Below are 18447 nucleotides of genomic sequence, written 5' to 3' on the forward strand. Positions count from 1 at the left end.
AAAATTCTGAACACCATTCACATTTAATCAAATAATTTCCTGTAATCTTTCTTAATGAGGTCTTCCTTATCTTCTCTTGACACTATAAACTTTTCCCTTCTTCTGGGACCAGAAGCTGTATTTTACTAAGAAAATTTTGTAGCAGATTCATTATATTTTCAGTAATGTGTAAGTCTGCCTATTTCTGATGTTCATATTATAACCAGATTTTCCAATAATTCTTTAAAACTCTCTATTAGAATCCTCATACCAGGACAGGTTTTTATAACAGCAACAAAATAGTCCAAGCTCTTTTTCTAATAGAGTGATATTCTGATAGTCTATTTGGGGTATTAACCATCTGTGATAGGTTGGTTTATTGGAAACTATTGCCCTGGCATGCTCACACAATCTATTTTTCTGCTTAAATTGAAAATCAATGAGAAGATTTTTCAGTTTACTTAGTGCTGAGCTCTAATTTATAATCGTTTTGCTATTTAACATTTTTTTGAACGAGCTATTCACCAAATAATCTTTCCTGTTTCTCAGAACTATCATTAGCTGCTTAAATTGCACCACAATTAAATTTCCTTCTTTCATTTTGCTTCGTTTTATCATTAGCTCCTCCCTCCCTCACTAAAGGAGGAGGGAAGTCATACAATTGAAGTGCAGAACAAAGCCCTGCATCTTTACCAGCTTGTGTGGGAGGACTTTTTTCTCTGGCTACCTCTCTGGCAGAATTCTTCTGATACGTCAGGTCATGAACTATTTTAACAAAAGCACCCACAGTGTTTACTGCAAAGTTTAATTCATCGTGAATGACTGGAATTTTTTGCCTTGCTTGTTGAGTGGAGTTTTATTCTGGACTTACCCCCTGACTATATAATTTACCAAAGACTGAAGAATAAAAGAGCTTGGAGATTCAATGTCAGTCCCGGTTAAGTTATTATTTTCTAATCTACTCTATGATGGTTTATCTAAAAAGTTAATTTTGCTAAAAATTCAGTTGTTTGGTATAAAATACAAAGGTGGGTCAGAATGAAATCCAGGTAAATATCTCAGAAAGATTAGTAAAGAAATGATCATGAAGTAAGATGACAAAGCACTTTCACTTCTATTTTGTCAACCCTTTCTATATACTCATCTGACAAAATTCTTCATTGAGCAAATAGTGTAGTAGCTGTCCAAGGTGCCCTATTTTCTTGTGATAGGTAAACAAACATATGCATTTAGATAGCAACTTCTAGTGTTAATTTTACAGGAATAATGAGAGGGGAACTCTCTGCATTCAGAGTCATTTCAGAAGCATCATCAACTTCGATCAGCTTCATTTTGGTATACACTACTTTCCTACTGAAAGTAATGGTGTGTGTGTATATTTGTAAATGTGTGTGTATAGGCATATACTTCAATAGGTATGTGTATGTGTGCACATGTGTAAATACCTGGAATAAACTAAATCTAGGCAAGAAAGGGGGCATTTAGTCTGCATAGGCAGGTTTCTAAAGTGTCTTTTAACAATTTCTCCTGGGATATTCTTTTCTTTTTTAGATGAGAGATCTGATATCACAAACTACTTGGGAAAGAACATGAATAAGGAGAGAAAACTATTTTATACAATAGTTTAAAAGTACCTCTTTAGGTCTCAAATTATGAAAAGTAGTGATTAGCAAAAAAGGTCATTGATGGGTTTTGAAAAGTTGAATGATGCCAGATACTCAAATTGCTCAAATATTTTAGGAGAGTGATTAAAATTGAACTAATTCTCTAAGAAGCCTCTGCAAATCAACAACAATTCTAAGGATTCAATGGCAGACTCTGAAAAACAAGCTTATACTGCTTTTTGTAATTTTGGCATATTAGAAAATATTGGGATATTTAAGTTTTTAGCAAATAGTAAAAATATTAACAGCCATTTAATGGCATACTGATGTGAATGTAGGAGAGGAGGGCTTTGCTGTAAAATATTTTATAAGTGAAATCTAACTAATCATCATTGAATAAAAATTCTTCGCTAATCTAGGTTGTGATAGACCTGGACTCAAGGGTGGCCACTGAATACACTGAATAAGACCCCTTGAGTTTTTCCCATTTGGACTGTGTTCTGTGGCTCCACTCAAGGGATCAGAATTAGAGTCCTTGCAACACACATAGCTGTTTAGAGTGCAACGTAACTGGAGCTTTATGAGATTTAACTATATGCACAAAGGCAGTTCCAACTCCTATCATTCTGGCTTTAACTAGGCACACATACACACACATAGCTGTCTCTAGTTTCATTCCCTACTTCACTCTTACTTCACCTACAGTTCCGGTAGGAGCTAGTTCTCAGTAAACTGGGTTCTTTCTTCCTGCACGCCTGAGATCTGTGGCTTTCCCTCTCACTTCTCTAGCGATTCAGTTCTTCCTGTTTTGGGAAGAGATCAGAACTGCTCTTCTTTAAGTCACCTACACCCATCTTAGTGACTTCCCTGGATTCTAAAAAACAGATTTAAAAAGGATCACTTCTGGCCTACAGTTCAGGAAAGTGTCCAAGCTCAGATGGATTGCTCTGATTCCTTCTTTCTTTCTCTTTTTTCACAGACCGTCATCAAAAGCCTTGAGTTTCTTCACAATATCAGAACACTCACATCAATGTTTCCCAGTCTTACAGAAGGACAAATACTGTATTATCTCACTTATATGCAGAATCTATTAATAAAAAAGTCAAACTCATAGAAATAGAAGAACGGTTCTTATCAGAGGCTTAAGGTAGGGGTGGGATAGGGGAATGGGGAGCTATTAGTCAAAGGGTACAAAGGTTCAGTAAGATGGGATGAGTTTTTTGAGATCTGTTGCACAGCATGGAGACTATAGTTAATAATAATATAATGTATATTTCAAAATTGCTAAGAGAATAGATTTTAAATGTTCATATCACAAAAAAAGGGGTAAGTATGTGAGATGATGGATATGTTAATTAGCTTGATTTAATCATTCCAAAATGTACACATATATCAAAACATCACCTCATACACCATAAACACATATAATTATTATTTGTCAAATTAAAATGAAATTAAAAAAACAAAAAAATATTTTCCAGCCTTATGAATATCTTACTTCAAATATCATAAAATATTAAAATTTCCCTAACCCAAGTGTATTTTCATTATTCACCATGAGATTTCTCAGGAAGCATATATCTCATACAGAGCTGCATTCAATGGTTAAATGGCTTGTCAGAAAATAAAAAAAGAATTCTAGTGTTTCCAATTACTAGTCTTACTCTAGGAATAACAGCAACCTGTTTAGTCACCAATGTTTACTAAAAACTTAATAGTCCAGAATATAAAGAATAGGTTTTATGAATCCTTCTTTCAAGTAGCTTAAGCTTAAAATGGGAAAAAGGTATGTAAGACTTCCATTATTAAAGGGATAGAATAGTCTCTTTCAATAACCACTCACGGATTACACTAAAATTTTATAACATATATAGTTGGATAATACACCTTACACATGGTACTCAATAGCTTATTTTCAAGGATGGTTTAAGTCTGAGTTCTCCTTTGATGAAATATCATTCATTTAGACAAACAAACAGCAAAAATCATTTCCTGAGTGCCTAGTCATTAACAAGTAAGGCAGAATGCAGTTCTGGAAGATGTTTAGACAGAGGCAGATGAACTCATTAGTATTTTGTTGGGAGAGTTACTGATGATGGAACCAGTCATAGCTGTTTGCTGTACAAAGTCGTTCAGCATCATTTCTACTTTCCGATTTAATCTTCTTTCCCACTTTATCTTGTTAACATTCCCACGAGAAACATGTTGCTTCTGGGGACCTTTCCTGGGAAACTAGTCCAGGACAGAAGGAACGTAGAAACAATACAATGCTGTGTCTCACTTGTTCTGCTTGGCTGCAGTATGGTTACTTCCTCTGATGGCTGGGTCTTAATTTCCTCATCAGACCTCCCAACATCTCCTCATTATTCTCTCCTAAATTCTCCATTCCAGGGAGGAAATAGACTTTTGTTCTTGACCACATTTCTGGGGACATGTTTTCTTTTTCTGTCCAAACGTATATTTTAATAAATTATGGGCTACCTGTGTCACATACTAATTTAATGTTTGCTTTTGACAACTTGTCATGTACTTCTTGTGATGTCCCATGTGTTACTTTACTGAACTATTGTTTATTCCTTTTACTGTTATTTGATAACTCCTGGGTTGATTATGACAAGTTCTCTCAGGACTATAACTATTCCGTCCTTCTACCCTGACTCTCTCAAACCACGACAGAAAGTAGTTCTCAAATTTGATTGAATTCTGAATGGTTTTGTGTTTTATTTGAATAATTTCACTTGAAATACTGCCTGACTATCCTGAACTGGATACTTGAAAATAGATGTATAATTATTTGAAAAGTAGTTGAAGTTTTAGAATTTGATTTAGCACAAATTTCAAGCTTTTTAGTCTACTTAGTACACATTTACATACACTGATTCACTGTCTCTCCCTCCTTTTAATCTGTGGTCATATAAAATTGACAGCAATAAACTATCTGTGCTGATGCCAATATCTTGGCACTCAGTCCTCCTTTCATGTCATTTCTTCCCTTCATCTCTATTAAGTGTTTACAAATCATTTCAGTTTAAACTACAAACCTGCAATTATGTCTAAATTCTTGCAATGACAGCATTTTCTTCTGCCAATATTTGAATGCAGTTTTCTTGATCAGTTTTATTTTTGAGTATGCAATCTGCAGTTACCTCCTGGAAAAAGCTGCATGCTAATGAATTTCAGATGTGGCATGAATTATTTGTATATTCGTGCAAAATCAAACACATTTGGGACAAATTTTGTTTACTCTTTGGTTTCAAAGAATAAAATTGTGCCAATAATTCAACAAGTGCAAAGGCAATCCTTACAAAAGGGACAACTTGTTGATTTCAGGGAATATCCTTGAGACTTCCTGCTGGAGAAAAAAAATAATGAGCCAGTACCAGTGTACATTCCTGAAGTTATCCAGGCTTGCAATTCTACTCTAATCTGCTTTTTGCTTCTATGGGGAGAGGGAAATTCATTCCACAGATTAAGTGTTAGCAAGTCTTAACAAGAATCTTCTCATCTTTGATAGAAAGTAAATCTCTGATCAAGTTTAAATTGAACAGAAGACACTTAGGTGAATACTCTTCAAATATCTGATATTTACAGAGTCTAAATGGGCTGAATGGTCAGCCTGTGCATCTGATATTGGAAACATCCCCTATCACTTTGGTAACTGAAAGACATTGTACAGCCAAAGTCAGAGTCGACCTCCTTCCTTTTCATGGTTCTACATGAACTGAACTTCCAAACAGCATTGCTTCATCTCGTAAATTTGTGCCATTAACTTAAGGGGATCCCAATAGAAGATATAGGTATCATTTAGCTCCAATCATTGCCACAGCTGGAGCACAACTTAGAGTCTCACCTACTGACAACTTAAGGATGGCTATATTATTTCATATTTGTAGGGTTTATAGAGAGATGCAGGGCTCTCCTGTTCTCTTGTTAAGATGCCCCTTTTCCTCTGGATGTCCTTGGTTCAAGGACGTAGTCCTAACCAGGACTCACGGCCATCCATGTTTAGAGATCAGAGGACTGACAGCCATAAGAAAGATGAGAGAAGTAAAATGGAAATATTATTCTACCCTAGAAGCAGAAAGTATATTTTTGATATTTTCTCTTCACTGCTTCCCACATCCCACATAAAGTATTCTGACCTTGCCATCTGATTTATATAGCTGGATGTATTAATAGCTTCCTGAAGTTAAGTGAGGGCGTTGTTGGTGCTCAGACTTGAGCAGGCATCAAAATCATGGGATTGTTGAAACACAGATTGCCAGGTCCCACCTCCAGAGTTTCTGATTCAGTAGGGCTGGGTGAGAGGGAGTCTGGGAACTTGCATTTCTAATAAGTTACCAGATGCTGCTGCTGCTGCTGATGCTTCTGGTCTGGGTACTACACTTTGGGAGCCATCTAATTAGGGAGTTATACGGCACAGTCTTGCCACAGACCTCAAATGGTTGTTATTTGATTTTTATGAAGGAATTTTAAGAACATTTTCTTACTGTGTGTGAATCAGATATGCATACTCTTCACAAATGTATATTAAAAACATCATAAATTGACTATAAATTCAATGACCACAGTATTTTGAAAAGTAAATTATGAAACAATGCTAGATTTTTCAGGAGGAAATCAATCACTTCTATTATACTGCATCAGCTTGTTTAAAAAGTAATTAAGTTTTCCCTATAAACTCAATTCTTATCCATTTATATGGCTTTAGAGAATTTTCAGGTACTCAAAGGTAATTAACAGCTAAAAACAATGAAGAACTATAAGCACACTAAATGCCCATTTTACTTTCTGTTTGAAGTATTTTTCTAAGGTTAATGTCATACTTTACTCAATTATAGTCTTCCTTTTGCAAAATATCTATTTTCTGAGATCAAAGGGTCTTCACTGGGCTGTATAATTACATATAACAAAAATTAGGCATTTCCTTACAAAACTAACCCATGCAGCCAGAGACTAATAACATTAGTAAGGATCAACAAAAGGGCAGTGTTTGAAAGCTGTTGGTAATGACGATGCCAGCTATGCTAAGCCACTTGGTTACACTACAACTTACAAATCCTCTTGGATATGAGATTATTTAAGTTTAAAATGAATGAAGTCCAAGAAAGATGTCCCTAGCATCTGAGAAGCTATACTTGAACATGTTCATTCAAGTTTCTCTTTTTAAAAGTAGGTGTGTAGATAAGAACTTCTTTCTTTTTCAAAATAGTATTTTTGTTACCCTTCTATTTATAAAGAAATGTGCAGAAGATAACAGATGGTCTTGAAGAATATAGAGATTTTTTTAAAAAACTCTGAGTACACTGTAATTTGTTTGTTCCTTTAGACTTGATAAGCAGCAAAAGAATTTTTCTTCTTTAGTGTTTTAGTTGCTCCTGTATCAGATGCAATAATGATAAAATTACAATAAAATCATTGGAAATATAGCTGAAAGTTGGAACAAACAAACATTTTTAGCAAACTGAAAAATTTATAGTGGAAATATAGTATTTAATTTGGCCGTGTGGTGAAATTTTTTCCTAGTGGAAACGTGAAAAGATGAGCTATGTTATGACATATATCTAAGTATGTAGGTGCTTACATGTCAGGGTATCCTACACATGCAAAGTCTAAAACACTGTGAAAACCTGCTCATTGGCAAACTGGCAAGTGGGAGCCCAACCACCACAAAGGCTCTAAGTACTTAAAAATCAGTCAAGTTTGGCTTTTGAAAGTTGAAAACAAGTTTAAAAATTAGTCTCACTGGACAAGCAATGCCTTAACCTGCAAAAATGGGCCCAAATACGTTAGGACTTTCTCACTCTTGGCTGTGAGGTGAATGGAATTTGGTTATGAGGCTATTCTAGGGTGATCAGTCACCCTATTTGTCTGGGATTGAGGCATTTCTAGGGACATATACTTTCAGTTTTAAAACCAGGACAGTCTTGGTAGACAGAGATGGTTGGAGACCCCAGGGTATGTTTTCACATCTCTCAGTGACACCTTATATAATACAAGGCAGGCACTGCACTCTGGATTTGGCTCCATAAACAGCTTCATTGGGCATTTGTACTTAGTTTATTTCTTGGTGGCACAGTTTCTTTAGCAGGTTAGTAGTCATACCTGTAAATCCTGACCAAGTTTAGTAATGGCTTATTTATCAGCTCTGCAAAATGCCCTATGTTTAATTTTTTGAAAGTTCAATTAAGTGAACAAATTCCTTTAAATAAGGCAATCTATGCTTTCTCTTTCTTGCTAGTTCCCAAATGACTCTTTATTTTCTCTACAGGAATGGGGCTCTTAGAAAGTTATATATGATTTAAAAAAATCTTCTTAACTTGAACTAGTGATTTCTAACTCCAACTCCTTTGAGGAGGATTACATAGAGACTATGCAACAAAGATGTAGAAAACGAAAGGTGAGCCATCAATGGGTTATAATATATTCCCTACTCATTCAACTTCCTTTTGGCATAGATGAATATCTGTTATCTTTGAGGTAGATGTTATCTCATGGAAAGAATTAATTTCCAAAACTTTATCTATACATGACTCCATGTATGTAACACTGGAATGATCTTCGTGTAACTATATAGCCACCAAGGATAAAGTCAGTCATACGAAACACCCAGTGTGACTGGCTCCCACAGCACCACTCTCCTTTGACAAAATTTACCTGAAGACACCTGCTATGACTTGATCTTTGGATCTTATTTGCATTTCAAACTGCTTGTTTTTGTACAAAACAACACCCTGGAAAAATTCATGAAAAATTTCATGAAATTCATGAAAAATCTCATATTTTCATTAACGGTTAAAACATGGACAATTGGTTAAAAAATATATTTATAAAATAGTGTACACAAAAAAATCTACTGGTATTATTTAAATCATTAGGAACTGTCTGAGATTGGTACAATGTGTTCAAAGGCACAACTGATTTTAAGACTGAAATACAGCACGGATTTTATTAACAGCCCTTATATAAAAAATGTCCTCAGGTTCTGTGATGATAAACTGTGCCTGTTGAAAAATATATGTGGAAAAAAATAATTTTTATACAAATGTGACTGATCTGTAGGCATTCATTTATTCTAATCCAGCTGACCACGGTAAATGGGTTTGGATTACTGGGCATAAGTATGCAACATTTAAAAGGGAGTGGAGATCTTTATTAAAACAGAAGGCTCCTCAACCTCCATGATGATGTCAGTAATATAGGTCCTTGGAGCACATTATTGTTTTAAGCGGAGGTCCACACACTTTCACATTGGTTATAAAACATTATTTTGTGCTGCTGGCCTGGAATGAGAATGTCATACATCTGCAGGCAATTAGAAGAAGCTGGACCGCATGTTTGATTAGCTCAATAATAAATGGGCACAAGTGTGACTCGACTTATGTTAGTCACATTCCCCAGACAGATTATCCTGTTGTTATCATATGAAATAACCCCCTTTTATCAACAATTAAGTAAATCCACATTTACAGGCACTTTGCAAAATTGTGAGGTGGGAAGAAATCCAACTTAAGCCTTAAGTCTTCCAAAAAACTTTTAACCCTTCTTTCAAGGGTACAGACCCCAATCCCAAATTTTAGAAACTGGCTAAATTACACAGAACAGTTCGAGTTGGAAATACTCTGTGTGCACACAATCACCAAGTATGTATATAGTATCTTCCTTAAGCAAAGAATTTAATAGTCTTTTCATAACTAAAAATTCCCAAAGAAGAATCATGAATGTTTTAATATGTGAAAAAGTAACTTACTTTGTAAAGTAGTCTAAATATTTTCAAGAAAAATTAAATAGGATTTCATTTCATTATTCACAGTGCAGTTTCTACTACAACTAATGCGTGTTGTAAGTCTTGAATATATATATATATACACATACATATATATTATATGTATATATATATTTTTAAGAGAGTCTTGCTCTGTCACCCAGGCTGGAATGTAGTGGCACCATCATAGCTCACTGCAGCCTCTAAGTCCTGGGCTCAAGCAATCCTCTTACCTCAGCCTCTTGAGTTGCTAGGACTGCAAGTGAGTGCCACCATGCCTGGCTAATTATTTTTAAATTATTTTTGGTAGAGACAGGGTCTTACTATGTTGCCCAGGCTGGTCTGGAACTCCTGGCCTCAAGCAATCCTCTGGCTTCGGCCTCCCAAAGTGCTGGGATTACAGGCATGAGTCACTGTGCCAGGCCTTAAATATATTTTATTTTAGAACTTCATCCAGTTCTAGGCATTGTTCTTGAATTCAATAAGAATTCAAGATGGCCTATAAACTATTTTGGGAAATGACTCATTCATTTACCTGTTTTTTTTTTTTTTTTTTCCCTCCCAAGTACCATTAAAATATACAACATCTGAAGTGCTAAACATAATTCAGTATGTAAAAGTCAATTGTTAAAAAAATTTAAGCAAAAGTTTTTGATTTCAGGAAAAATATCACCAAACCTTCCCATCTAATTATATATTAAAGTAACATGATTAAAAGTTGGTATAACTTAAATAAACTTAAGGTATTTTTTTAATCAATATTCACCTAAATACATGTAGAAGAATAACCTCATCAGTTTTTATCTTGACATAATCCTTAAATTAAATATCAGAATATCAAGCAGATGCTGAAGCATTCATCATCAATATTGGAATTCTGACTCATGACAGTAACACGAAACAGATGCTAATGCGAAGCGCCCTCTGTAACCATCACAGCACGGGGTAGCTCTTGATGTGGGGTGCTTAAAATGTGCACACAAAATATAAAATAATAAAAGTCAGAGCATGAGAGGTTTCCTTACTTCATTTATAAGCCATTTAAAACGTAGCATCTCTTATACAGAAGTTAAAACTAAGCAATGATGAATAAGGGGCAGCACCCCAGGGCACAAGGATTTGTGTCTTTCACTTAATTAAGCAGTCATGACCTCCACTGAACCCCTCATTGTTGAGGGAGGAACGTGCTCTCTTTCTCACTCACCACCAATCAGAAGGCAAGAACTCCCGGGCCCTTTCCATTGGCTAATGTTTACCATGCACTTATGTGGCGGTAACGTGGAGTTCTGGACCACAGGGTCTACCTAGACAGCCCCTGGCAGGGACAAAGAAGGCTGGGGACTCGTATGGCCCCATTTCAGTAACACAGTCTCCACACCAGGTAGCTCTGAAAGAGTTTGCTAAGAAGGAAAAGGGAAACAAAATCCCTCAGTACAGTCCCCCTTAGCTAACATCCTACATGTCTTCAAAGCCCGAGATGCTTATCACTCTGCTAGCATGAGTCTACAGCTGTTTCTAGAATACACAGTGATGTGTGCTCTCTGTGAAAATAAACAGAAAAGCCCAGGCAGACGATGCCATGGTGCAAGTGATATAAGCAAAATGTGCTCAAATGAGGGCTTTAAAAGAGAGATAAATGTGAGTGGGGGAGAGTCCCTCCAAGGGAAGGAGAAGCAGGAGCCCCTTTTATTTATTCCTGAATGAGGAAAATAAGTCAGTGGCAAGTTCAATGAAAAGAAACTTGAGAAACCAAAGGGGGACATCTATGGAGTAGCTCGACAGCACAATTTCAAATTTCCAATGACTAACCTGACCGCTACTTCTGACAGCTGTGACTCTGGCGCCTGCCTGCCTGGGTTTGAAGGCCAGCTCTGCACTTAGCATCTGTGTGACCTCTGGTTCTTAAACTTGGACGCGCGCTGGAACCACGTGGGGAGCTTTAAAAAAATACTGATGCCTGGAACCCATCCCCAGAGACTGTGATTTAATTGGACTAGGGTGCGGCTTAGCCATCGACAAGTTTTAAAAGCTCTCAAGTGACTCTAAATATGGGCAGCTAAGGTTAGGAACCCCTCATGAACTTTCTCAGCCAGTTTGCTGTTTCTCCACTTGTGAGATGCTGACGACACTGACAACAAACCTTTTGAGATTATTGCGGTGATTCAATATGATAATGCAGATAGAGCACTTTGCACAATGTCCGACGCATGGGAGTCCCTTAAAAAAATGTGAGCGATTATCATCCTTCTCCCCACTAGGGGCACTTGGGCAAGAACATTCTGGTTAGGGTAATGGGTCATGCCTACCTTGGCACACGTTGTGCTCACTCTGCTCATAGCCTGCTGCACACTGGATGCGGTGGGCAGGGTTGGACGGGATGCGCTGAAGGTCAGCTGGGTTCCGCCGGATGACAAAGTTATTTCGGCCTGTCTGCATTTCAGGGCCCGCGACTGCAGCAGCACTGGCCACAAAACCACCCCCAGGCAACACTCCACTGGCCGCCATGCTACTGGCAGCTATACCCCCGGTGGTTGCCCCCGAGGTTGCTTCGGCTGCTGGTGTTTCTTGCTGAGGCTGTTCATTATTGACAATGATCTGGGCTGTTTTAGGAAGGCAGAGGTATCCTCCATAGTGGTTGACACATTTCATTCCACCTTTGCAAGCGTCTGGGACAATGTCACATTCATCAATATCTGCAGTCAGTAATAAAATAAGTCAGGAATCTTCTCAGTGGGAAGATGGAACATGTAAATGTGTGTGCATGCCTTTTTGGGTATAATACGCGCAGGACAGGCAGAGACACATGAGACGGGGACAGAAAGCAATGCTCAGATGGGGGTCTGGGAAGCTGCTCACCTTTGCACTGCTGTCTCACGGGGTCCCACTCATATCCGTCAGTGCATTGCTGTGGAGAAAACAGCAAAGTCGGGGGCAGGAGACAGTTAATTGATGTGTCCATTCCCTAAGAAGTCACTCTAAAAGTGTCATTCTTATGGCAACAACCCTTGTGCTAGAGGCCTAGATGTATGATGAGATGGGTAGTTTAACATTCTCTGGCTTTGATTCTTTAAAGACAAGTTTGTGCCTTGGACAGCTTCAGGGCACCCTCTGCAATCACCAGCTGCCTCAACTCTTCTGTTGGGTTTGGTATAGTTGCCCATCACTCTCTTCTTGGAATTCTTTTCTGTCTTGAGACTAATCTTCTCCAACCTCTCTGACCAATTTTTTTTGTTTGTTTGTTGTATTTGCCCCTTTTCAAACATTCTAGATTTTACAAACAAACAAATTCAATGAAGTTTTTTTTTTTTTTTTTTTCTCAGCCCTAAACTCTTCTCTCTCTCTCTCAATCCTCTGAGAGCATTCAAGCCTCTGGCTTTCCTTACCATTCTGACTTCTGTCTCACATGCTGGCCTGCCTCCTAGCTTCATTTCCTTGGGGTCCCCTCTAGTTCACGCCCCGAACAAACCACCTATGGAGCATCTTCTCACACCAGGGACTGTCCTAGGGCCTGGGGATGCCACTGCTATGCAGACCTTGTCCCTGTCCTCAAACAGCTCACAGGCCAGAAGAGGAGACAGACAGGTAGACAACTTGCAGCAAGTGCCTTCTACAAGTGAGTGCAGGAAGAAGTGATGGACTCTGTCCATGGCTCTGGTGGAAGGGAAGGCTTTACAGGGGAGGTGACAAGTGAATTGGGCCTTATAGGATGAGCAGGATTTTTCCAGGGAAATGTAGAAATTCCAGGAAGGGAAACCATTGTGAACAAAAGCACAAAATTGTTGAAGAGGGAAGGTGCTACAATGAGTTCTGGGTGGGTGGGGCATGAGGTTAGAGAGGTAGGCAGGGACAAATCCAGGAAGCCTTTGTTTGGGACAGGGAATAACTGGATTCTACCCTGAAGGTCAGTGAATCTCAAGGTTTATTATGCTTAAGGATCACCCAGGGTGCTGGTTAAAATGCATATTCCTGGGCCCACCCAAAGGATCTGACTCTCTAGGTCTGGGTTGGGGTGGGGGGCTGGAATCTAAATTCCTAACAAGCATCCCAGGCGATTCCCATGCAGGTTGTCTAGGAAATACTTCTTGAGAAACGCTGCTATAGGTGATAAAAGCCCCTGAAGAATTTTTAAGCTTAGGAAAGAAGTTGATCAGATGCTCATTTCAGAAAGTCACTGTGAGGAGGATGCTTCAGAAAGGATTGAGCACAAGCGGAGTAAACAACCAAATAAACTTAAATTCTTTTAGTAGAGCTGAGAGCTGCTTATGCATGCAACAGATGCTGGACAAGTAGATAACTGAATGGAGGCAGAGAGATCAGTTTAGGTATTTTGCCGATATCTGAAATTTACCAGAGTGAAAACTAAACTCACTTTATCTCCCAGAATAATTCTTTCTAGTTTCCCCAACAGTCTCCAAGGCACCACCACCTTTCTTGGGACCCAGGATTACAATTTAAACATCAGCACTGAATGCTCCCATTTTTTTCTTTCCAGTTCTGCTGACTCTGTGTCCATCTGTGCATCTAACACAGTGGTGTGAGCCCTTTTCTGGCCTGACGAGTAGGGAAGGCTCCATATCCCTACATTCCACACACAGCCTCTATGGCGATCTTTCTTGCTCTCTGTTATCCTGCTCTTCATCCAAGAGCTGAGTGGCCTGGAAATCTCTCATTTCTCATTATCACCATCTCTAGGTTCTCTCCACTACCCAGCTCCAGCTGATCTGACCTTACCACCACCTGGACTTGTCTTGTTTTCACATCCAACCTTTGATTATGCCTCTCTCTCTGACTCAGGCATCTCTTCAGCCTTTCCAGATCAATCTACTTCCTTCAAGAGCTGGTACAGAGTTCTAGCTCCTCTAATATGCCAGAGCCAACATTAGTCACCTCCTTGCCTTTCTATTTCTTTAGCAATTTGTATAATCTGTATAATACTATTTGTGCTTGCTTAGGAACTTTGTAGTTTTCAATAGTATCTTTTCCAGGGCAAATTCCTTGAGGCAAAGGGCTGAATTTTCTTAATAAACTAATAAATTCTTTTGGTGGGGTGAGAGTTGCTTATGCAGATACTACTTGTCGAGTAAATAGCTGAATGGACCCTATCTTTAACATGGAAGGGGAGTATGAGGCTGTCTTGTAGATATGAGCCCATTCTTCTGAAAAGTATCTTTCAAACCACGCAAGAATGGCAGTTCCCTTGAATAATTTGTATGGTAAATAGAGAAGACTTGCAGTTTGTTTAAAGTATTTAGTTCCGGTACATTTAATGTGGGTCTACTATTAAACAAGCCTAGACTGAATTTAGCTTCACCACTTGTTGGCTGTGTAACCTCAAAGAAGTTAGACAGTGTCTCTGATCATCAGTTCTACCATCAGTAGAAGGAAGATGATTCCACTTACCTCACACCTTGCTTTGAGGATGAAAGGCTGGAGTGTCTCCACAGTGGGTTCTCCACAGTGGGGGACTCAAAAATAGTCCTTTAACCATCTTGTCCTTTAACCATGAGTTATGAGGTGTACACAATTTAAAAGAGAATAGACCTAATCTTAGCACAAAAAGGATATCATATCTGGGAAATCTGTTGCAATAATAATGAGCCCTAGTTAGTAGTCTTAAAACTATAGTGTTTAATTCACAGGAAACTTTCTCTGCTAAAAATGAGTAAGATTTAGGTGATTAGCAAAGGGAGGGGTGTAGAAGATAAGCAATTTTAAAAGCAGTAAAATCTTTTATTAGATGATTATAAAAGTGGATGACAAATTTAATTTTAGCTCCCTGAGAAGGTAATAAGTTTAGCCTGATTAAGAAAACATTTTCATTTGAAGATAAACAGCACATGCCTTTAGTTTTCTTGCTTTATTTGTCTTAAGGAGAGGAAGCAACTGTATTTAACATGAAGTTAACAAAATATTTATATTAAACTATTTTATTTATAGTTGATCTGAACAACAGAAAGGAACATTTACCAGATGAATACTAACATTCTAGGGATAACATGGTACCAAAAAGTGAGATAATGTTTATTATCAGTAATTGACATTAGCTCACTTTTAAGAGTTTTATTTTCAAAAATTTTTCACATTCTTTTGAGTAGGATTACTTAATTTTAAATTGGGAGCAAGTAGAAAAATGTGTTTTTCATATTCCAATCCAGGACAAATGTCATTCACCCCACAACACTGATTAAAGACTAGAAAATACAAAACAGAGGTGCAAACAAACTCACCAGAAGTGAGGTAAGTACCGTCCTCCTCTGCTATCATCCCATGAGTTCCCAGCAGTGGGATGGGCCAGATGATATTTTTAATATTTTATTAAACATTGGTTATGCCCATGCAGTTAACTAGTCAAATATTACTAAGAAATATCAGAGAGGCTAATTAGAAAATACAAAACTGAGCTGCACACAATGAATTTTGAAACCACTTTAGCAAATACTGCATCCTGGTAACACATACTAAAGTGTATCTGAAGGGCATTTATGAGTTATCAGTTATACTACAAATGAATGAATATATAGCTTTTGTAAATTCAATAAAGGCCACTTACATGAGAATTTTAAGTCATGTGCACAAATGAGGTGATGGGCTTTTATGATGTTTAACATTCTTATTTGACTTGAATCATACTCTGCATGCATTGGTTTTATCTGCATGTATGGAGGAATCCAGGCTTTCCAATTCCTTATGCCCATTAATTTATTGAATGTGTTGGAAATATGTAGCTTACTCTGGTTTTAGTTTCAAAAGGGTTCCCATTTTTGGCCCTGCACAAATCATTACATGTTGGTCCCTATCTCAATTGGTGATCTCAGTGAACTTTTGAAAGGATCAAGGGGCAATTTACAAGCAATCTTAAATGTGAACCGTAGTAAAGTGTCGTTTAATCTATTATCCTCCACTGAGTACAGCCCACATACACTGGCAGGGGTGGGTAAAGTCTTTCTGTGTCAGAGAATCCCGCTGAACCGCACTTATCTCAAATTCCATCACCCCTTACCGTGTACGTGATGGTTTCTTCGGTGTCCTGTGACTTGACCAGCGCCAGAGTCAGCATGGTTAGGAGAAGGGCTTTCAACATTGTGAATCTCAAACAAAACAGAGGACAAATTGATGTTTAGTATCTGCTGCGGGGAAAATAAAACTTTAGCAGTGAAGTAACAAGCAAGGGCGGGAGGGCGGGGAGGCTGAGGCTGCACAGTACTCAACTTCCAATCTGCTTTCTCCTCTCCCCTCCCCCTTCTGAACCTTCCCCGTAGCACCACGGACATAAAAACTGCTGCGGAATTGCATTTCACTTTACTCCATCCTGTTACGCTGTATATATACAAAGGGCATTTAGCGTGCATTTTATACTGCACCTACTCAGAAGGCTCCAGAAAGAGGGGATCGAAGGATAAAAACGGAGTAATCAGTTTCAAAGGGGACGATGCATTTTTTTTTTTTCCGGGAGAGGAGGTGGGGCAGCAAATTTCTATTCCCTTGAGCGTTAAGGCTTTCCCTGTATGTTCACCTCCTTCTAGTAAAGTTCCTTGCACAGCTCAGCAAAAATACCTGCCAGCCAATATGAATTACCTTGGGCTCAATTTTTTTTTTAACACAATATCAAAACAAAACTCAGGGAGCAATTTCCTCCCAGTTCTAGTAGAATATCGGAGCTTCTCACGTCCCTTTAGAGCTTCTCGCATCCCCCAGCACAAACTCTCAAAGTGGCATTTCCACCGCGTTCTTTGCGCACAGCTTTGTTTAAAAGCCCCAGGTTGTGTGGGGGAGCAGCCCAGAGCATCTGATTCTCCAGTGTCTTATCAGTGCCTCGGTCCCCAACGTGCTACCTTTAGGACTGGGCTGCCCAGGACCGGAACCGGGATCGCACCGCAGCCCGAGGGACCAGTTTCTGGGCGCCCGGCCTTGTCCCCGCAGGGAGGCGAGGTACCCTTTCTTAGCAGTCCCCCGGAGCTGCTCAGCATTCCAGCTTCTAACGAGCTCCTGTGGAACCCAGGTGCGGCTTCAATCTCGCACATTGGTCCCCTGAAACTTTCAAAACCACGTTTACGGGCAAAGCCCTGCCGGCTGGTTGTCTGCGCGCACGCACTTGCCTATCCCAACAGATGTCACCGAGTCCTCTCGCTTGCCGACAGATCGCATTCCGAGGCTGCACACCTCCACCTCCCCTCTCTGCTTGAGAGACCCTGCACAGTCCGGGGCAGTTCTCGGGTAGTCTGCGCCCCTCAGTTCACCCCAGCTTACTTACTCCCCCGCGCGCGGCCCCGCGGGCACTGGGCGCGCTCGGTGCGACCCCCAGTCCGGGGCTCCTACCTGCGCGGCCGCGCTGCGCTCCGGGCCCGGGCAGCGAGGGGAGTGCGCAGGGAAGGGCAGCCCCGTGGGTCTGAACTGGCGAGGTCTGGCAGCGGCCCCGGCGGCAGGAGGAGGAGGAGGAGAAAGGGAGGGAAAGGGGGAGGGCGAAGGAGGGCGAAGGGGGGCGGAGGAGAGAGCTGAGGGAGGCGCAAGCGCTGAGCCCAGCGCCGCGAGCCCGGCGGGGGAGCGCGCCGCGCGGCTGGGTCTGCGCCCCCGGCTCCGGGGCGGTCTCGCCGCCCCGCCTGCCCTCCCTGGCCTGGCCTCGGGGTCCAGCCTCGCGGGGACCCCAGGCCGAAGAGGGCACATTTGGCATGTGATGTCCTAGGTCTGCATCAGCCTTCGGGATGCTCCCAGCCTCCAGGGTGATTTCTCGTGCCCCAAGGAGGGAAACGCGTCTCTCCCAGAGAGCTTCTGAGGGTCTCTAGAAATTGCCTAACCCCCCCCCCCCCCCGCCCCAGTAAGTGAGTGCTAAGACTGTAAATTAACCCCATTCACAGAACTGGTCCTTTTGCTTTTGCTTTCAGATTTTTTTTTTTTTGATGGGGTGTGTGCTTCCTCAAATGGAGAAAAATGAGCATTCATTCATTCATTCCACACATATTTGTGACTTCTTATGTGCTAGGTGTTGGGAACAGGCCAAATAGAACTCCCACTAACTAAATTGTGAGGGGGGTTTGTTTCGTGGTCTCTCAAACCTCCCTTTTTGATGACAAGTGTAGGGGAGGATGTGGAGGAAAGGGAAAC

At 39.9% G+C, this 18447-nt stretch overlaps 1 protein-coding gene across 2 annotated transcripts in view; it reads right to left on the minus strand.

The window, feature by feature from the left end:
- Window positions 1-18100, minus strand: part of EFEMP1 (EGF containing fibulin extracellular matrix protein 1) — a 58280-nt gene extending 40180 nt beyond the window's left edge. Inside the window, exons 1-4 of one of the 2 annotated variants that reach the window (XM_045549650.1) lie at window positions 17665-18100; window positions 16349-16436; window positions 12205-12253; window positions 11655-12041 (exon numbers count right to left, since the gene is read on the minus strand). In XM_045549650.1, the coding sequence (XP_045405606.1) occupies window positions 11655-12041; window positions 12205-12253; window positions 16349-16429 (517 nt within the window). In that variant the 5' untranslated portion in view covers window positions 16430-16436; window positions 17665-18100. Of the gene's footprint in view, window positions 1-11654; window positions 12042-12204; window positions 12254-16348; window positions 16437-17599 lie in introns of both variants that reach the window. The other variant, XM_045549651.1, reaches the window with a different exon arrangement.
- Window positions 18101-18447: the final 347 nt, after the last annotated feature.

Source organism: Lemur catta, chromosome 4 (assembly GCF_020740605.2).
Source record: "Lemur catta isolate mLemCat1 chromosome 4, mLemCat1.pri, whole genome shotgun sequence".
Lineage (NCBI taxonomy): Eukaryota > Metazoa > Chordata > Mammalia > Primates > Lemuridae > Lemur > Lemur catta.